Raw genomic sequence first — 22,711 nt, forward strand, 5'->3', positions numbered from 1 at the left:
AGCCGGATACACCACGGTGGATTTGAACCCACAACCTCTGTGGTGGTGGGCAGGCACTTTACAATGCACTGTGCCACCCGAGAAGACCCTCAAATATATATATTTGGCCACGGACCACAGATCTGAAAATGTTTTGTGCCAGGGATAACCCAGGGATGGACGGTGGACCCCCAGAAGAGAAGATTCCTTTACTCCTGCTTTGAGCTTGTATTTCTGCTATTTTTGGACAGTCAGATTTTACTGGGGACCCCCTGGAACTTTTCTTTTGGGGAAGACAGGTACCAGAGGAGAGTCACCATGAATGAACCTTAACCCTTATAACCTCAGTAAAACTATGCCTGCTAAACCTAACCTTAACCTTTAGGCCTATAAGCTATAACCTCAGTAAACTATGCCTAAAGCCTTAACCCTAACTTCAGTAAAACTATGCCTAAACCTAACCCCAAACAGGTCCCCTATATAGTGCCCACTCTTCCGAGGTCTTGTCGGTGCCCACTCTGTTTTGGTGACCAGATTTCCCAAGCGCCCACTCTTCACCGCCCAAAGTGCCCACATTTCCCTTGTGCCCACTCTTAATAGGTGCCCCGTTTCCCCTTAGTGCCCAGAAAGTTTTGGTGCCCACCTTGACTGTTACCCCCCTGTCACTCATGTAAGAATGCGCGTCCAGAGAGTGCTGGCCTGTGTGACACGATTGACTGTTTATCACAACATAACAGCAGTGCAGTGCTGACTAGTAGTCTACATACAGGAAAGAGTCAGACTAAAACTATATCAAACGACGTCGGATTTAGAAATCCACCTGTGTTATGAGGTCATCCTTTCAGGACTCAGGAGCGCAGGCGCTTTATCAGATCAGCAGGAGAAAAAGGCACTGCGTTAGTTGGATTTAGAATCTGAGTCAAGTGCAATACGAGGCTGTCATCTGCTCGGAACTCGTAAAATCTTTCAGATAGGCCTATATATTAGCCGCGTGGCAACCGAACGTGGATACCCTTTTAAATCAATGTGTCTTTTATAGTTACGATTTACGAATGGGATTTCGCTCCACTGGCCCACGGTCTCAACGCTGCTGGTAGCTGTCACTTGGTGTGTTAGTGCAACATCGAGGTAAGTCACCACAATATTCGTCGCCCGGGCGACAAAACGACGTGATTTCAACTGGAAAATACGTCGACGAAGCTCACGGCGACAGTTTAACTTGAGAATACGCAATTTCTGTCGAGCGAAAGGTTCGCAAGACTATATAAATTAGCCATTAGCCTAGAATAGTAACCAAGGATAAGTTAATGACGTCACACACTGTCGTTGTGTGGCGCTTGTGAGTCCATACAGCCACAGCCAGGTAGGGATGACTTGAGTGTCACACTCACACTGTCAGTGGTTGAAAAAGTATCTACTCAAATTCTTTACTTAAAAGTATCAATACGGCAGTGTAGACATATTTTGCTACAAGTTCGAAATTCCAAATTTAAGTAAAAATACAATAAAATAATGGTATCATAATGTTCTGAAAATACCTAACTTTAGAAAGTAGGCCTACTCGTTATGCAGAATGTCCCATTTCACAAGTTTCCCAATGAGCTTGTAGATCGGCTATTTTCAAATGGCTGAAGTGATTTATAATTAATCAAAATCTACAAAGTAACTTGTAGGCTAACTAAAGTTGTCATATAATTCGTGGAGTAAAAGTAGCCTAGAATATACCCTTCTCAGAATATTTGCCTCTGAGATGTAGTGGAAATAGAAGTAAAAGTACTCAAGTAAAGTACAAACACTTCAAAAGTGTTCTTAACTACAGACAGTACTTGTACTTGGTTTTACAACACTGATGCCACTGGAGATATTTTATCACACCAGGCCCTTCCGCATGAGTCATGACGGTGACATCACTGTCGAATCCTTTGCATCTTCGTTCTTCTATCCTTGGTTTAATTAACCAGCCGGAGCGAGCCTCGGGTGTTAATTAATACATGTTCGGTCAAGTACGCTGCTGTCTGTCGGTTCAAGATGTAGCGTGCCTATGTCAGTTTGACGCTGGATGGGCGCTCCTGAAACATGGTGGGATTAATGTACCGTCACTACCGTGAGTCGCTCAGAAGAGCCTCCTTTAGACAACCAGAAAGAGAGTTTGAAACCAAATAATTGGATATTGGTCTCATAAATCAAACGGGGAGGACGTCTGGGGGGTGGGTCCAGCCGAACCAGGCTTTCAGTGGTGTAAAGTAACCAAGTACATTTACTTTAAAAGTACTGTACTGTACTTGAGTAAAAATTTACAATTTTCAATACTTTTACTTCTACTCCACTACACCTCAGATCCAAATATTGTAGACTTTTACTCTACTACATTGTATTTGAAAACACAAGTTACTTGTTACTTTGTAGATTTTGATTATCATTACAAAACATACATTAACCACTTCAGCAAGCTATGTAGGCCTATATACATTTCGGCCATTTGAAAATAGTCGATCTACAAGCTCACCATGCATTGACTGTGAGCTTGCACGTAGTAGATCTATTTTCAAAATATTTGAAAACTTGAAATATGGGACATTCCTAATAATTAGTAGGCCTACTTTGACTGTTGGTACTTCAAGTATATTTTGATACCACTTATACTTTTACTCAAGTACATTTTGAATTACGAACATTGCAGTATTCATTGATACTTTTTTACAACATGTGAGTACATTTTCCACTACATGGAAAAGTCCAGCCCTCTGGTTTTTAGGCCATCTTGGTTGGCATGAGGTAGAGATGGGATTTATGGCTCTTTGAAGTGAGCTGGATCTCTGGGATCCGTTCCTTTTGTAACGGAGGTGAATCGGACCTCCCCACCCGGGCTTCGAACCCGGGCCTCCCACGCGAAAGTCCAATATGTTAACCTCGCCCCAATGGGATATATCCCTATGGAACGAGGGCAGATACTAGACTTTTTGAGGCTTCAGGCTGAGGCTGCGACTCTCCGCCACACTCACCCCCCTTTGACCTCCTCCTACAGGGAAGCCCGGATCCGGATCATGGCACCAATGTAACGGAGGTGAATCGGACCTCCCCACCCGGGCTTCGAACCCGGGCCAACCACGCAAAAGTCCAATATCTTAACCATCGCCCCAAAGAGATATCCCTATGGAACAAGGGCAGATACAAGACTTTTTGCGGCTTCAGGCTCGAGCTGCGACTCTCTCCGCCACACTTTCAAAGAGCCGTTCGAAAGACTGTCTCATTTTAGTTGCCAGTTACTTTGTAGATTTTGATTATAATTACAAATCAATTGAACCCTATATACATTTCGGCCATTTACGCCATCTGAAAATATTTTGAGTACTTTGAGTACTTGAGAATTTGAGTGCTTTTTACACCGCTGTTCATTAGAAAGGAACAGCTCCCTACATTATACAGCGAACCGGATCCCATCGTTCATTTCAAAGAGCCGTTCAAAAGACTCGATTCGTTCGCGAGCGTCCCACCTCTAGCATGAGTAGGGGAGGATGGGAGGAAGACCCGCCTAGCTAGCTATGGTTAGCTAGTAGTCTCTAGTCTTGCTACCTCCCCGGCCCCGCTAGCAGCCGTGGTGGTGCTGCTGTCTCTGACTGTGTCTGTCAGTGTTTGGGATCCCTTTCAACCGGCATAATGCGTCCGGTTTGTGTGAACAGCGCTGCTTATGTTATGTTAACACAGGAGCTGGTTGGACCCCCGCCCCGGACTTCTTCGCGATGCGATGGTAACAATAATAAAGTCACACACAAAACGAACGGTGTGTTTTAACGTCAGCTAAATGAAACGGTGACGCGGTTAACCTGCTAATGTTAGCCAACGACTGTGAGCTTGGCCTATGGATAGAAGCTAACTACTAGATTGATTGCATTTGCTAGCAAGCTAACAAAGAACCATTGCTCCTCCTTGCTTTGTATTGCTGGATGTTGCCATTTCCAATGGCTCTGATGTCTTTTGGATGGGAGGTGCGACGCAACATTTGTGGTGAAAAAAATAATTATCCATTACCTTCTAAATAATCCACTCGTTAATATTCGTAAGGCATTTTCTTCCATACGAGTGCCGGTTTATTTAGGTAAGGTTACTGTCAGATTGTTTAATGTCTACGACTACAACAGCCATTCGGATGCGATCGATGAGTTGTCAATATTTAGATTGCACTTGGAACTCTTGTTATTTTCAGCGATCTGTGCGTGAGATTTATGTTTGACTGCTTGGCGTTTTGCTATTTGGAAAGCTCAACCGTGGTTAAATACCAGAATTCTGTAGGTTAACCAACAGGTACACAGTTGTGGCTGTATAGTCGTTTGGATTTATTGATTGACCATCATGCATGCAGACGTTTTAGTATCGATTTAAATTGCGTTGTATTTGAGATCGAGGAAGTCATAGTTGGCATAGTTGGCGGTGTTGTTCCATTAGTCAGTTCCTGTCTCCAAAGCCTGTGGAGTTGCAAACTTTGGCAGTCATCTTGGATCACTGACTGCCTAGTTATGAAATATGATATATCCCTATTTGTGATATAAAGTAACTAAACGGCAACATTGTGGAGTAGAAAGAAACTATTACATATTCATAGTTGCCATCATAGTTCTCTGTGTATGATAAATAAAATGGGCAAAGCAGTCTACTTAACAACTCGTATCAAGTTACAAGACTTTGTCCATGTTTTTAAGCATAGTTAGTTATGTAAAAAAATCATTGTGTACTGTAAATTGTACTTCACCAGCACCTCTTTCAAATTCTGTTGACATTTGACATAATGTTTGTTACTCTCTGAAGCATGCTGATCACTGTTTTGCCCATGTAAATGTTGATTGTTCTTGTGAGTGTTTTACTGTTTGTAGCCTAAACATTATTGTAACATCCCTGTAACTTTGCTATTTACATGACCAAAGTTCTTTTGTTTGTCTAAGGATTATACTGATCTGTTTGTTTCGTTTCCTTTGCAGTAATACAGCACTGAAGCTCACCCGGAGTGTGGACAGTCTGCTTTTGCCTACAGTGTGAAGTGTAGTGCCTGAAGTAGGCTGTATCTCTTCCTCCTCCAGTGATTCCTTATGCTTGATAGAAGCTGTGCCCTGTGTCCTACAGGATGGATGGTGTGGATTTAAAGAGACTTGTGTGTCAGCATCAAAACTCTCGGGTTTGCAACGGTGTTCTGTTCTTTTGCATTTACAAAAGAACACCCCCTATCCTACATCCAGACTCTCTGCATTGTATATGTACTGAGCAATAAGAGAATAGACGAAAGGGAAGTGGACGGCGCAAGAAATATTTTCTCTCCTTTTTAAAGGACAGATCAATACTGCTCACTTAGCTGAGTCTGTATGGAGGAAGTAAAAGTATTTTTATTTTAAGTTCTCAGTTGAATTATACCCGCTCACTCTTGCCGTGGGTGGTGGGATGTCGGAAAAGTCCAACGACAAAATGGTGAAGTTCCTGGCCCCCCCTCAGAAGAGTGGAAATGGCACCGGATCTGGTTCAGACTCGATGGTGGGTGAACGGCTGACGACAGAGCAGGTGCGACGCCGCCATCACACTATGGAGCGTGACCGGGCTAACCCGGAACACCGCTTCTTACGCCGCAGCGTCATCAGCGACTCAAATGCTACAGCTTTGGATCTCCCTTTACCTAGCAAGATCCCTGTCCTTGCGCCCCAACGGCCTCCTTTCCACGAAGCTGCCCCCAGGAGGGTGCAGGCTGCTGCTATCATACATGCGCCCCGGGTTGAACCCTGCGTGCCTCTGACTGAGGAGTCTGCAAAGGACAACATTGGACAAGGAAATGGGCAAGTGGTTAAGTTGGAAGTTGTCACCATTGAACAGCAGGCTGTTGTAGCGCAAGACATCTGTGATGGTGATGTGGTGGTGGCACGCACAGCACCTAGTCTAGCTGCAGAACCGCCAGGTCAGACCGAACCAGAGGCCGAGGTGAAGGGAGAGGATGGAGAGGGGGAGGATTCTGCCAAGGCGCGGGCAGAGGCAGAGCAGAGGGAGGCTGAGAAAAAAGTTCAGGATGACATCGAGGAGGCAGAGACAAAAGCAGTGGGAACGTCACCAGATGGACGGTTCCTGAAGTTCGACATAGAAATTGGCCGTGGTTCCTTCAAGACGGTGTATAAGGGCCTGGATACGGAAACCACCGTGGAGGTTGCCTGGTGCGAGTTGCAGGTATGAAAACGCATCCACATCTATTACTAAAGTTGCCTTCATCTCTCTTTTATCATGCATAACTTTCTTGTCTTAAACACCAGTAAGACTCCCTAATCGGGAGATAAGCGACCGTCAGGTCACATGTAAAAATCAGCCTGATGGGATCGCTAATTGGGATTGATCCATGTTGATGACATGAGTCTAGACATACTGTGTAGCGATTTGCGTGATTTTAGGGCAAAATTTGTAGGAGCAGTGTCCAAAAATGTGTTTTGCAAGAATCAGCCTCATGGTGGCGCTAGAGGGGTGGAGGTAGTGGTTTGGCAGCCAAGGAGTGTGTGCAAAGTTTGGCATGGATAGGGGCAACGGTGGCGGAGATATGAGTAGGGCAAAAGTGTGACGTGACGGACAGACTGACGGACAGCCGGTGGAGGTTTTGATAGTAATTGCGACCGAGTTTTTTCCCCCCATAATTGCGTAGGCCCGCAGTTTTGTGTTTCACTCTTGAATTATGGTTAAAGTGAAGCATAGAAGGCCAGACTAATGGAATACAGCCAAAGTGATTAATTTCTTTCTTGTTACCTGACCTAGAGCTGTGAGAGACTAGCATTTCCCTCTTTACTGTTTCATTTTTGTATGCTCAGTAGAAGAGTAACACAATGCCACACATCCACATTCTTTATCTTTTATCTTCTGTCTGTGTGTGTACACATTTCTCAAGTTGAGGTTGACACATTTTTGTTCATTGGCATAATTCTCATGACTCAGTGACTCAGTGACAACTATATTTCCCTAATCTTGACTCGAGGCCTTTAATAACTAGCAGAAGTTTATCTAGTAATTATAGGACACTTTTGTATGATCAGTGATTATGCACTTGACTTCAGATAACACACTTTACTGAACCGAATGATCCTGTACCGAACAATACAGTACAATACCACTCCACATCCACATTCCCCTGGAACCCCCTCAAGGACCCCTAGATGTCTGCAGAGACCACTTAGAGAACCACTGCCCTAGAGGTTGAATACCGTATTGTACCCAACCTAACATAGTTATAAAAATACATTTATAAATCAAGGACATTTCTGTCCATTTTTTGTATCGAAAAAGTATTGAACCGTGACACCAAAATATCGAACCGAAACCGAACCGTGAGTTTTGCACACACACACACACACACACACACACACACACACACACACACACACACACACTGATTTAAGGATAGGAATCATAAGATAGTAGGTTGACAGGAAATTGGGAGAGAGATGGAGAGTGACATGCAGCAAAGGCCGTCAGGATTGGGACTACCCGGAACACACTGTCGGGCTACTTTGGAGCCTAGGTGTCCGGACTGCTACGGCAGTGGTCCAGGCCAGGCAGTCACAACATTTTATTGACAACATAAGTTTATCAGATCGGTAGCGTTTCTGATAGTTGTTGTTGGAAATTGATGCTCTAATGCTGGTGAAAATTCCATATTTGAATAAATAAGCTTTGAATTAATAAAGATGCCACATAACACATAGTAAGTTCGCATGCTTTGCAGGAAACCATTGCTGAATATTTATTTTGACAAGTAGAATGACTGGCCATAATGTAATCTCCCTTGAAAAATCATCTATTGAAGGCAAGGTTTCATCTAGTTCTGTGAGAGTGAATTCGTCCCATTGAATATTTGATTCTTTGGTTTATCAGTATAGCAGCTAGTCAGCCAGTCTGTTATGACTGAATACAATGTCTGTAGTCGAGAGGCCAAGACACTGCTCTGTATTATGATCCAGATCAATAGCTGGTCATTCTGTAGTCAGCAGCCTTGTGAAAGGCCCATACAGCTCTGCTGTCTGTCCAGTGAAAACAGCAACACGGGCAGCCCACAGCAAGATTTGACCTCATTCACCACCACATGCATGCATGCATGTATTGTCACGGTCTCTCTGCCCATTTTAAGTGATAGAAGCCTCACACAACAGCGCACACAAGCATTTGTTGCGCATGTGCATGCAGTCTGAGCACTGTGTGGAGATTAGACTCAATGCCCCTCCCCCATCGCATAGAGAGAATCTTGCACATGCTCAGTCTATGCTTTCTTTGAATGCTTATGTGAATGTAAAATGGGTCAGATTCCTGACAGGAATTTCTAATCTCCTGTGTGAAGTCGCAGGCTGGCCTGCCAAGGCCTGTTTCTCCCTTAGACTTTATGAGTTTAGTTTACTTCCCATTTTTCTCCACTTTTCTCTATATTTGCCTTCTGTCTTGCCTATTCTTTTTCCTCCATTACCCTTCTTTTTCAGCTTTACTCTTTCACTAAACATTTTTCTTAATTTTTCTGTTCTCTGCAATGGCCACCTATATACCTCTGTATATTCCTAATGAATAAGCTAATGTTGAAGCCAGAGAAGCATGGAGTTATATTAGTGACCCTACACCTCATCTTTTTCCATCATGCAATTGGCATAACAGAAACCTTAGCAACCCCATTATGATGTCATTCCAATGAGTCAAGAATTCACATATTTGATGCAAATCTGTGACAAGACAAGTAACATAGAGCTTTATACTTGAGGCTATTTTTGGCAAAGAGATCTGATGTACAGTAGTGTAGTGGGGGGTGTTAGTTCCCCTGTACAGAGCCCATTGGGACTCTGGTCTGGTCAACAACGTACAGTACATAGGATTTTAAGTGGATAATCCCTTTTCTTCATTGAATGTAGTAGTACTGATACATCATTGTGATATAAAGACACCCACTGTTTCTGTGTGTAATTATTTGGCTAGATGACCTCAACTTGTTTCTTCCACTCTGAAAATATTAAATCTTCTTGTGATTTGAACCCAACTTCATCATCTGTTACATTGGGAGATCGACCCCATTTTACGTGTACATTTTGAGCAGCCTAACCTATAAATTATGCTACTTGCAGATGTCAGTTTAGCTTACTCCTAGCTTTTTGATTCCTTAGACTGTGCTTAGGCCTTTTTAAGTAGATGTAACCTGATTCTTAGCTTATCCTTCAGTTCCCTCTTGAATATGTTAATTGTGAAGAATGTGCTGCACTTACTCTTTCACCTGTCAGCTCAAGCTAGTTTTCAGCTACACTAAAGAAGCTCAAATCCCTTCTCACATGCTTATTAAATCTGTCCCATGATCACACTACTGCCATATCCATTCTACTCATTAACACTGAGCATAATATGCTCAGACATATTGTCTCTGCTGGTCTAGGTAACCAGGGCCCCATTTTCAATGTTATATATTGAAGTGAATCTTAAAGGTTCAAAATGCAATATACATTCCTTTGTTGTTTAAAATTGTATGAAAATCATGTAAAGGTGATTTTGTTAAGCTTCCTTGTCATATACTATTCAAGGTTGGAGCTAGCTTTCGGTTTGTCACTGAAAGAGTTGTTCAACGTGAGTATTGGGATCTATGAGCTTTAGGCAGTACTTTGATGTGACTTCAAGCATGATTCTTCTGAGTCTGCTTGTTAACCAGTAGGCGACAATCGGGGTCTAAATTTCTCAATGGAAGTACTAAGGAGACAGCCTCCAACCACTGCAGTGCTATTTTATAGCGTATTGACATACTCCATACCATACAGATTGTTTAAAATATCATTTTAAAACACGAGCTTAGCGCTGGTAACACAACAGAAAGTGGAGTGTCACATACTAGACTTATTTCATTTGCATATAAAGTCTTCATATCAACATGACCCACAACATCACACAATTTTGATGTCTGTTGTGTAAAAGGCCACTGATGTTACTGACATGCCCCACCATTACCTCCCAGGCTCCCACCTGTACATTTTAAGGTCTAACTTCTAGTTTCTACACAGATTTTAGTGTCTAGCTGTGTGTTTTTCCCACGGCACCGGCCAGCAGTCTGTGGGCATATGCCAAATTCAGGACACACTCATGGACGAACTGCAACAGCGCTTGCGCAACTATACATGGACATGGTTACTGGTTAGGCACATGCCATGAGGCTGAATAGCCATACCACTGCTCTGTGGGCTCCAATTCATGCTTGTTTTTTGTCTTACTTTATTTTTGAACACCGATAGAATATGGAACAAAGCTTAGGCATAGTTTGAATTGAAGACTAATGACTGTATTTCCTTTCTTTTGTTATATCTGGTAGATACGGTCTTAGTAATGGTATGTCCTGTTGATTATTATCTGATGATCAGTGATGCAGAAGTAAATAAGCCATGCTGTCACTTGTTGTTCACAGTGAATTGTGAATGTTAGCTGGGAGCAGTGGCCGTGAGGCATGCTAATGAAACAAGTTTGACAGGTTTCCCCCTCATAAACGTCCCAAATCTTGTCTTGTTTGTAGTACCTTAAAGCGCAATGTGCAATAAAAAAATGTGTGGAATGGCACTGGCACACTCAATCTGGAAGCCATCTGTTCACAGTGGTCTTGGTAGAAAAAAATGCTCGAGTCATCCACCCTTTTCCACCCACCCACAAAAACCCCACTCACATTTGTTTCGGCTCTCACGTTGCAGGCATGTTTGAACAATAAGTAGGTCACCGCACAGGGGAAGAGGAGCAAAAAGGAGAGGAATAAATTTAGGACCCTCCCCTTTTCTCGTTGTTCCTCAGCGAACCATGTCATCACCCCCTCTGTCCCCCCTCCCTCATTCCTTCCTTCCCCCCCATTACTGGCTGAAGGCCATCTTTTGAAAGTCGAAGAGAACTCCAGGCATCCTGGTCTGGAGTTGTCCTCCAGTGGAAGTCGCCTATCCAGCTGACTGTTGGCATCCACTGGGAGTGGCACACCATGCGCTCAGTAGCCTCTAGTCTAGGGGGATTGCAGTCTTCAGGGGATGGGCTGTCATGTGCATTTGAGTTTGTTATCGTCTTTGACAGACACACATCAAAACTACAAAAGTGCTCTCCTTGAGATCATGATTAATAATGACCCCTCAAATGAACCAGAATAGTCATTGTCTTTGACTTAATTTTACAGAGACAAAAAAAAAACAGAACACAATCAACTAGGCATGCCACGCTTCACTCAACTCACGATACGATTCAAATCATGATTTTTCATATCCAAAAAAAGAATCACAATGTTTTTTTTTATTTAGTATTAAATCGATTCGAAGCATTAAAGGTTGTCTGGATCAGGATTCGAACGCACAACATGCTGTCGGGTTGGCATTGCAGCTGAGGCTGCCTGGACCACCACGCCAGCAGCCCAGGGCTGCATTCGGCTTTTTAACTGTATTTTATCATGCACTGTGGCTGGGCCATGTAATAACAATTTTATGACGGAAAACTACCCAATTTCTTATTTGTAGCATTAGGGAAGTGACCACGAGGTAATGAAAGCATTCTAATGTTGGGCATGTTGCAATATTGCTTAAACCAGATTAGGTGTTTACAATGAACAATCTTGCATGTGGTTTGTTAACTCTGGTATCATGATTTGGACATTTCTGGTGGCATGATCTTTCTTAGTACAATGACTTCTTGTTCATCGATTGAGCGTCCTCCTCACTTTACATTTTGTATAAACCAAAGATCTAGCTTAATCTAAACCCTTATCTGACCTAATCAACAAACTAGAATTTGCAGGTCCTTGAATTCAGCTAGATCGACCAGTTTCATGGCTTAGACATGAATTAATGCATGAGAATCACTCTTCTTTCTTTTCAGTAAGCAGTAATGCTTTTTTGAGGTTACCAGTTTTTTTCATGTCCTCATATTCATTTCCAGTAAATCATTTGCTTTATATGAACTAGTAAACTTTGCTCTTCATGCTTGCTCTGCATAATACAGTCTTTCTCTGGTTATCATGTGTGACTCAACCATATTACAGAAGCTATAGTGTGCATTGCTGTATACACACATGAACATGGACAAAATAACTTGAGGTTTGAACTCTGCCCTTTTTTGTCAAGCTAACATCATACAGTATAGTAGGCAATGCATAACCATTCCATTACAACATTAGTTCTTTTTTCATGGGTGCCCAAAAACTGAATTGAAGCTCCAAGTAGCACAGCAGCAAAACTAGTATTCAGGATATATTATTTGTCTAAACGGCTGCAAATTAATAATGCTGGTCCGTGTAAAAAATGACAGCTTTCAGGCCTGTTAGCCCACATGATCCAGATCTTAGACCATGTTGCCACATGATCCAGATCTTAGACCATGTTGCCACATGATCCAGATCTTAGACCATGTTGCCACATGATCCAGATCTTAGACCATGTTGCCACATGATCCAGATCTTAGACCATGTTGCCCACTGTCTTCCATCGAGCCCTTTAGTGTCCCCCTCACAGCCGAGACCTGACAGCGCTATCCCTCAGCATGATCACGGGCCTTTCTCACTCTGTCTATTTTTAGGCTCAATGGGTTATTTATGACAGTCTTTGCCTAGTAGCAGTATGCTCTATTCCACGTTGCCAATGCCCACACTGTAATGTACTGTGATTCACTGTGCATAACATAAAAGCTCCACCAACCATTTTGATGTTTTTAGATCACATTAAGCTTTAAATCTCCCCCTTGCTACTTCCAATCAATTTAATGAGAAATATGTTCCCCCCCCCCCCTAGACTGTGATGCTTGAGAGCTGCTGTTTGAAACTGTAGCATCAGTAATGGCGTTTTGCTACTGTGATTTGAGGTGAACATCTTGCTTAATTTTAGGCCTAGAATTATTGAATGCTTTAACCAGTGAAAAATAGCAGATATACTGCTATTTTTGAAAAAAAGTCGTGAAAATGTGTGCAAATCTTTGAATATATGTATTTTCAAAGCGAACGTTTGTAACTCAAATTTTGCTTCTGGGTGGTCCCTGGAACTAGATATTTTGAGATGGGGGTCCGTGGCCAAATAAATATCAGTTTGGGGGTCCTTCACATGAAAAGGTTTGAGAACCACTGACATATAGTAGTCTCTCAAGAACCATTCTGGCTAGCCATCGTCACGAAAAGGGACCGCCCACTTGTCCCTTTTCAATGGCGTAGCCATCATTGACTCTTGTCTCGAGAGATTGCTCAAGAACAGACTAACTGAGCTCCAGTTATGTGAAAAGGATCTTTTTCTTTGACGATGGCTAGCCACTAAGTAGCCAGATTGCTGACATAGAAACATAGGTTTTTGAAAAAATCTTAGGATTCAAAAGACACTTATAGAATCGTGTAAAAATTCTAATTTTCACGATTTTTCAAAAATAGCAGATCTACAAGCTCGCAGTGAGCTTGTATATCTGCTATTTTTCAATAGTTGGAGCATAAAATAATAATACACTATAATGTGTACCCGTTCTAAATGGGTTAACATCCGTCCACCTGAATTGATTAGTCAGTGTTGGACTCATAATGATGGTTTATATTAGCTAAAAGAGAAGAGAGGTGCCCTCCAAAGCAAAGCGATCATGTGATGTGGAACACTGTTGTCTTTCAGAGTGTTTGCTAGAGCAATACAGCTCGTGTGCTGACTCTGCAGTGGAACTTCAAAGCACAGTGGCCGATGCTGATTGTGATGTTTTATCTGTAGGCCTAATCTCCACCCCGTCGGAGTTCTGATTCACCTTTTCTAACCCACTTTCACTTTTATTCACTCTTAACACGTACTCTACACATATGCCATAACCTATTTTCCCCATTAACCCATTTCCTTCTTTCTGGAGGAAAGGGATAATGAATGATGCCCTCTATAATAGTGAAGGGCGATATGGCCTAAATTTGATATCACTGTATATATTTCCTTTCTTCTTTTTGCCTAATGTTATCAATATTTATGATATTTGATATGACTATTTATCATAAAGTAAAGTTTATAAATAGTTTATAAATAGCCCAATATTCCTGCAGAACTGAACAGCTTGCTTTGTGATGTTTTGACGATGACATTAAGTTTATAATTATAGTCTGTATAATACTGAATATAATACAATTTTAATGTTTGAATAATAATTGCTAAACTACACTTAAAAGTGAAAAAAAAGGTTTTTATTTAAAAGTTAAAGCTCTATATTCTGATTGTAATAATAAACAAGAATGAAACGTTCCGGTGGGTTGCACATTCAGTCCAATCAGGAGAAAGTACCTGTTTATCAGCTTCAGTTCTGTAGTGTTCCCGTTCTATTTTTGTCTGCTCGTTTCTTTGTGTCATCACTTCCACCTGGAAATTCATTTTCTGTTTAAAGATGGAGAGACGGGGATACTCCTGTTACTAAACAAACACTTACAATCAGAATATAGAGCTATTTAATGCTTAAATAAAACATTTCACTTAGCCGTTTTATACTGTCATCACTGTACAACATTGTTGCGTGAAAATAGAACTACAAGATCACACTGTGCTATCGCCCAATGCCCAAAATGGACTATATTCATAATGCTACTTTTTTAAATTATTTTATTTTAGGATGCAGCTCTGGGTTTGATTCACCCCATGATTTTAATGTTAGCCATGGCCTTGTTGGTGCGCTTATAATTATTTCCCCTTGAACAGTGAAGTATACTACATGGTTCCTGCCTCTGCTAACCCCACAGAGTTGACCTAGATACAGTGTAGAGAAACGCATGCATCCTCTGATGCACATGGAGTCACCAGCCACGGGTGGAGGCATGTGCTCTCCTTCCCATTCTGTTTCTTGTAGAACAGGCTCACCAAACAACCTGTTGGAATCACTTTCCACCCACAGACACTGCAAATTGTGTTTGTTGGCTGCCATTGCTGGGCCAAGCCGCCAAGGCAGACCATCATGGAGTAATGAAACCCTGGTGGGCAAGTACTTGATGCTGTATCTAGGCTACCAGTGAATCACAGCTTGATCACCAGTGGTGTGATATGGATTTTAGAAGTGTGGGTCCTCTAAATTGCTGTTTTTATTGTTAATTAGTGTGTGCATATGAGGCGCGCGCGTGCAGCAAAATTAAGTGTGGGCTCGCTGAGCCCACGGCATCTCACCCCTGATGATCACACTCTTATTGATTGTTGAATGCCCAGTTGGAAAGAAGTTACAGAACACAGATGGGTTTTGAGTTTAGTTCAGTATTTCACATTTGAAATATTATGTTCTATTTGGTGTCTACACAAGGACATTGTACTATGGTAGCTCCGGGATATGTTATATTGCAGAGGGAGTTGTGGCAACCAAACTATTTATTGGGCTGACTCATTACCATTGTGTCACACAGTACCAGTGTCTACTTGTGAGTCATCTGCAGCCATTACTGTGTTGTGAATGGCTGCCAATGTAGATTTCTTGTTTTATTGACTTTTATTACCCAGCACTAAAAAAAGTGGCTTTTAGATGATGTTGGCACAAATCTGATATGGCTTCCGCTCCATATGCCCTCCTTCTGTGTGCCCGCCTCCACTTGGCTCCATTAGTGATACACCACTTTCAACCTGGTGTCCCTATTGTGATTCGATAATTGTGAAAATTGCAGATCTACAAGCTCACAATGCGTCGTCATGAATCGTGATGCATTGTGAGCTTGTAGATATGCTATCACGCGATACATAGCGTATTATAGCAAAGTATAAAATGGGGCATAAGTGCTTAATTAGACCTATAAGGATTTTATTGCTGTCTCATTGGATTCTATTCAGTCTTGGCTCGTGTGACTTCAATTAGGGTTGGGTGAAATGGACAAAATTAAAGGCACAAGACTGATTGACTGAATACCTCTATTGATATTGTTGGGATAGCTATCAATGATTTCACAAAATATTTACACAACTAGAAAGTTGTGCTCAGTAGAGCACAAATCTACACCAGGAGCGAGGAGGCATGCCCTACGTCTCTCCATCTTGACTATGGACACAGACACACACACATTGCTATGAAAAGCTCCACCGGCTGTCTGTCCCTCTGTCAGTCAGTCTGTCCGTCACATCACACTTTTGGCCCTACTCTTATCTCCGGCACCGTTGCCCCTATCCATGCCAAACTTTGCACACACACTCCTAAGCTGGCAAACCACAACCACTGCCCCTCATTTCTCACATGCCCCTCTTCTAACGCCACCATGAGGTTGCTTTTTGCAGACATTATTGTGTATACATGCGACCTGACGGTCGCTTATCTCCCGTTTAGGGAGTCTTACTGGTTAATTAATACCCGTCAATGAATGTTTCTATAGTAACCTGCCTCTGGCACTACGTGGTTACAGCCGAATGTATACTTCATCATACGACGCTTCTCAAGTTCAGAAGCATAGTGGCTCATAATCAGTGAGATTTGACTAATCAGTCACATCCTTTTCGAAAAGAAACTCAATTGTGTATTTTTCCCCCCATGAGTGTGACTGAAATCCCCATGAGCCTATGCACAGATACACGTGAGTTAGCCTGCGAGATAAGGCCCTTCACGTGAGCGTTTGGTGATGGCTGCTGAGTGATGTGTTTACTGAACTCTAATCTGTGTGTACTGAACTCTAATCTGGGCCACTGGCATGCCCTCCTAAGGTTGTGTGTTCTTACTTGGGTGGAGGGGTTGGGAGATTAGGAGGAGCTTTGGTGTCGGGAGCTGGAGATATGGCAAGGCACATGTGCTGTATTTCACTCCTTGACTCAACCCTATTTTAACCCATCACCCAGGACAGTAGAAGTACTAAAAAACACAAGTGAGTAAAGTCTCACATAAGAAAGGTTTTGTCTGAAAGCAGGGAGTGGGAGCAGGCCGGTTGCATTTTTTGTTATTGGCTAAATTGACCATGACCAAGTAATCCACACCTTCCCATTTTACCTAGCTTTCTAGCTTTCAGGGGTTAAAGTTCTCAGTCCTGGGGACTGATTTCAGTCTTGAGGATTCCATAGGGACCATTTCTAGGATCAGTGCAGACCTGCAAAAAAATAAATAAGGAGGAGGTGTAGCGATAACCGCGGTGTGAATGACAAACACGTCAAAACGCTAGTCAAGTGATCTCCAAACTAAAAAGCAGTTATAATATTGCTGTGCTCTGCGTGCGCCATGTTTCAAAAATCACATATTGGGACATGGTCTGAAAATCATTTTCAGTCTTGGGATTTTTTTTCTTTAACCCCTGATCTTTTCAAAAATGGTGTGCTTCTGTCACCATTTGTCATTTCTAACAGTTTCTGATGTTTGTTAGTATCAAAGATGGATCAAGTTTCCCCCCCGGCGGCAGCAGAAAGGCTCTCAGAAATAGTTTTAGTGATTGTGTGGGGGGTGGGGTGAGGTTGAAGTAGGGGAAGAGGTCTCATGACTTGCACCGCCTACCCTGGCCCAGGGCTTGTGCCTATGAATGCTGCCGTGGATATTTTGCATGACTGTTTCCACATGGTGTGCAGAAAGGGTGGGGGCGGGCGGGGGACGACGACGCACGCTGGAGGGAAGGGGAAGCACAGGCAGATCACACCAACTGTGCTCTGAAAAGTAGGTCAGTTGGTCAAAGTACACAGTAGAGCCTCCGTTCCCTGCTTGTCACTCCTCAGCCTCTACATCTCTACGTTCATATTGCTCCCCCATTCCGCGGCGCCCCTCCTCCCAAAATGCCTCTATTTAGCCTGTCTGCTACCATTTATCTGTTTTGTCTGCCCCAACTTGCCCCCTCATGTCACTCAGCAGAGACCCCATCTAGAGCTCAAATTTCCACGCACACAAACATTATGCCCCAGTGAAGACTTCAGTGAGGCTCTTTATTATCTGTTCTTTATTCATTTTAGTTTTTGGGAATGTTAGTCAGTGGAAAGTTTTCTGGGCCTCATTCTTGTTCACCTCTCACAATGGGCTGAGTTTCCTGGACAACGTGGCGGGTTGCCAGGTCTCTGGTTGAAGGGAGGTTTTCATTTGGGCTACATTGCTAGGTTCTTCTCTGGGCCTAACTGGTGTAGGGTTGGCTGCTTCATTGTAAAACTTGGGGCAAATGTAGGTCACGCCACCACTTATTCAGGAAACTTGCAAGACGTAGAAAAATGCTCAAAAGAATCTAAAGAAAATGAACTTATCAAGCTTGATGCTATCACATTCCTGCAGACTGACAATTCTGCCAGGTGTGTGGATTTCACCATGATTCATTCATACGTACTATACATTAGACTCCTGGAGTCACTGGGCCCTTGTTAACCCATCGACGGGCAGTGAAAGCTTTGTTTAGATTATATACATCTCAGAGAAAACTCTGTAACAGCAGCACTTTCTGCCAGCCTTAGCTTAATGCTGGTAATGTTTTTTGTTTTTGAGCGGTGGTCACAACGCTCCTATACGTGGCCGTGTGTGTGGGTCTGTCTGTCTGTCTGTTTGTCTGTTTGTCTGTCTGTCTCCGGGTATGTAGCCTGCCTGCAGTAACCTTTTCTGACCACACATGTTAAGGGAGGGGCGCTGTTGTTCAGGATAGGCCAGGCATAGGCCAGGCACACTCACACACAAACACACACAGGGGGCACACACACACACACACACACACACACACACACACACACACACACACACACACACACAGGGGGCACACACACACACACACACACCACCGCTCAGTTCACACAATCAGACACAGTTCGGGCCAAAGACCCGGCCAGATCGGGTCCAATTTTTTATCAGAATAGCGTTGAATGTGGCCCGGAGAATTGGTTGTATTGCCATGGGTTGTGTAGAATATGTTGTGATGTTTATGAGGGCAGTTGGTTTTGGGGGCTTTGGTACTGTATCTTTGTTATGCTGTGGCTCTTTTTCTTTTCACTTTGGTTAGGAAAGTAGGTCAAAGTTGCACGCATTCCTCTCATTTCACAGCTCGCCGCCAGAGAAAACAGTCCCACAGCTCTACACCCCAAACTGTATGCATGCTTGTGGCTGTGCATATGAATGTTTACGTGTCAGTGAAAACACTATATTCCCGTTCACTCGTTAAATGTGCACAACAGCATTTTCATGAAGTTTCAAATCCTGGAATCGGTCACGTTTTTCCACTCCTAAAGCCTCAAACTTGCATTAAATTAGTGGCTTGTTGCTAGTTATCAGTACAGACATTCAAATGCTAACTGACAGAATTCCTTTTCAGGGCCAAGTGCTCATAAGATCTTTATGAGAAAATAAAGTGTTTTTTTGACCTGGATCGTATTGTTAATTTTACTTGCCACTCTAAATGATTCATTATATCACAGTTAGGGCTGTCACGATTATGACATTTTACATGAAAGATTAATTGTCACTCAAATAATTGCGATTAACGATTTAATTGTGTTTTTGTCGTTGACAATTACATTTCTGTTTGGCTTTTAGGCTTTGAAGTGGCACATGGTAGATATGACACATAACCTAAATATACAAAGAAATTACTGACATATTTGACAACTTTATACTTAAAAAATAACATTGATAGTGGAAATAGCTGATCTACAAGCTCACAACGCGTTGCATCGCGACGCGTTGTGAGCTTGTAGATCTGCTATTTCCACTATTTTTGACTTTGAAAAAAATATATGAACATTTTTCAACATGGAAACGATTATGACGATTATGAAAAATAATCACGATTATGTCAAATAATTGCGATTAGACGATTATGTAATAATTGTGACAGCCCTAATCACAGTTAACCCTGCTATTGTCTCTATTGTTTCTCCTCTGTAGGATCGTAAGCTGTCCAAGTCAGAGAGACAGCGCTTCAAAGAGGAGGCAGGAATGTTGAAAGGACTGCAGCATCCCAACATTGTCCGTTTCTATGACTCTTGGGAGAGCCCCTCCAAAGGCAGGAAGTGCATTGTGCTGGTCACTGAACTCATGACTTCTGGCACGCTCAAAACGTAAGTCTCAAATTCTGTGACACACAGGCTTAATATATTGACACAATCACATGCACCGGGGCCGGATGAACTTCGTGCTGGTCATCAGTGTTCTTACAACGTACTGTTAACTGGCAAGCATTTACTAGTTTGCTGCCAGCGCTGTTCTATGCCTGTTGGGATGACCCAGGCAGGGTCCGACACTTATGGATGCCCAAATGCCTGGGACATGTAAAAAGAAAAAGTAATCAACCACTGATTTAAATTGTCCGATTTTTCACTCCAAGTGTGTGAGTATGTGTTTTAGAGGGTAGCACGGGTCCCAAAAATGGGAGCCGAGCCGAAACGGAACCGAGCATATTTGAACTGAACCGAATGGCCCAGAGAAAAAATCTCATTCACGAGCCCCGGTCCGAAATGGCACAGAGAGTGATTGGATCCAGTCCGAAACTGAGCCGAATTAAATTGGATCCGACCCTAAAATGGAGCCAGGGAAATTGGACCCGATCTGGCCGGGTCTTTGGCCCGAACTGTGTCTGATGCTATATGAGGGTTATTTTTCACCTTTACTTTGAGACTGGTAGTAGACAGAGCGCACCTCGCCTGCATCTCCGAGAGGCGAGAGCTATAGGTGGAGGGTTGCGTGCGTACGTCATGCAGGACAGTGACATTTTCAGCCCCCAGCTAAACAATCAACCGTGACATCCACAGCAAACACAAACCTGTCCAGTGACAGTCCAGTGTCACTGTCCGGGCAGTGTCCACAACTCCACAACTCGCATCACAAAACTTTCCACCTCCTCCAGCTAGGCTGCTCCCCCCGCCCCCACCAGAGTAATCACAGACTGAGAGACAAGAGACAGCTGCGTGACGTGCGTTCTGCTCAGTGTTGCAGATGGAGTCTATCTGATAGACAGAACATTTTCGCCGACTTTGTCGCCCATCCCCGCAGATAATGTCCAGAAACATGCTCCACATAAATGACGTTCCAACCTGCATGTTCCCTGTGGCTTTTGTTTTTTCACCTTGCTAAAAAACCTCCATGATGTTCAAATTCAGCAGCAGTGCAGTGCTTGAGGAAGTTGAGGCTGCACTGAACGGGACTCATTCAATATGCAAGAACAGACGTTAATATGGATTTGGGAGCATAATTACAATGCATGTCTCATTAAAAATAATATATTTTAAAGTTGAAGGGCTTAATATATATATAAACACACAGTATATTCATTAAAGCTTGGGTTCTCTCGGATCCTTGTGGGTAATGCATTTCGGACCGCCCCGAACGAGACATGCGGCAGTTGGACCCTACCCTGCCCCGAGGGACAAGTCAATATCGAACCCGGCTCGGTTCTTGGGTAATCGGGTCCTGGCAGACCCGTGCTACCCTCTAGTCTAGTGTGTGTGACAGCAAGGCTGCCTGTACATATGGAACAAAATGTACAATGACCAAAATGCTACAGATGAATGTTGACATAACTAGAGAAAGGTGAAATAAAATATGTTGCACGGAGATGGCATGTAATAAAGGCATAAAAAGCCCAAAAACAAATCTTAAAAAAAAAACAAAAAAACTACAAACTGTATGACGTGAGTCGGGAGTCGGTGGGCAAAAAAGAGTGATTAAACGAGTGATTGTTAGTTTCAAAATGTCGTCTTGGACATGAGGAGATTTTAGGCTACTCACAGCACTGCCAACTCCACCTGTTAACCCCTGCATCCTTGTGATAACGAATGATGATCCTTATATCACATTATTAATCTGCTCCTGTAAATGGTTGAATGCTTTACCTTTGTGCACAAGCAGATCTGTTTCCAGAAACCCATTCACTAGTCCTCTGTTATTCTGACAGATTAAAATTGAATTAGCCTGTCTGTCTGGCACCCTGCAGAAGGAAGAAGGATATTTTTTTCAACCCCAAATGCCTAGTCTCACATGCTTAGTCACCTTTTGTTTTACTAGTACTATCCCTCTACAAATGAAAACGGTCAGAACATTTTAGAAAGGTGGCCAAATATGTTCTTTTGATGTTCAAAGATGTCTATTAGAAGTTTTGTTTTGCTTCACCAAAATGTTTTAAATAATTACTAATTAGGATTGTAATCTACCTGTGGTGAACAAGCTTCTTGAACTTTTTATTTATTTTATTTGTTAAAGAAACTTTAGTCCTATGAAATGGTGATGATCTTTAATCCTGGATCTTGTGTAGATATCTGAAACGGTTCAAGGTGATGAAGATTAAAGTGCTGCGGAGCTGGTGTCGACAGATCCTGAAGGGGCTACATTTCCTGCACACTCGGGCTCCCCCCATCATCCACAGGGACCTCAAATGTGACAACATCTTCATCACAGGCCCCACGGGGTCCGTCAAGATAGGAGACCTGGGACTGGCCACACTCAAGCGGTCATCGTTCGCCAAGAGTGTCATAGGTAAGACTATAAGTCACTGTGGCTGCCTCCTGTCCTGTTCCCAAACTGCCATGCGACAGACTTATTTACAATGATTTTATCGAATGATGTTGGTATTTATAGTTGGGGTTTTACGTTTTCGTTTTTTTGACCGTGTGGTTTAAAAACAGACCACAGTGTTTCAGCTCTCTCTCAAACCACAGCTCAAATGGTGGCCAGATTTTGTGGCAGTAAGCTGATCACCACAAGCATTTTCTGCCATCGCCCTCACGCAGCACGTCGACTAGGTTTGGTCACTGTGATAGAATCAATTTCTCTTTTTCCCTTTAAACCGGGAAAGGTTGTTTTTCCTTTCAGGCACCTACTGAAAGTAAGTAGCGCCACTGATTTCTCTTAATTCTACTTACATATT

General features: G+C 42.8%; 1 protein-coding gene across 6 annotated transcripts in view; it reads left to right on the forward strand.

Moving 5' to 3' along the window:
- Positions 1–838: 838 nt before the first annotated feature.
- The window catches only part of LOC308294878 (serine/threonine-protein kinase WNK1-like), a 39,426-nt gene continuing 17,553 nt past the window's right edge, over positions 839–22,711 (forward strand). For 5 of the 6 annotated variants that reach the window (XM_080737784.1, XM_080737789.1, XM_080737787.1 and 2 more), the window contains exons 1-4: positions 839–1,107; positions 4,953–6,174; positions 19,738–19,910; positions 22,100–22,320. In XM_080737784.1, the coding sequence (XP_080593910.1) occupies positions 5,407–6,174; positions 19,738–19,910; positions 22,100–22,320 (1,162 nt within the window). In that variant the 5' untranslated portion in view covers positions 839–1,107; positions 4,953–5,406. Of the gene's footprint in view, positions 1,108–3,622; positions 3,728–4,952; positions 6,175–19,737; positions 19,911–22,099; positions 22,321–22,711 lie in introns of those variants that run through there. The other variant, XM_080737785.1, reaches the window with a different exon arrangement.

The sequence above is a fragment of the Nannobrachium achirus genome (genome assembly GCF_963921795.1).
Source record: "Nannobrachium achirus genome assembly, chromosome: 11".
NCBI lineage: Eukaryota > Metazoa > Chordata > Actinopteri > Myctophiformes > Myctophidae > Nannobrachium > Nannobrachium achirus.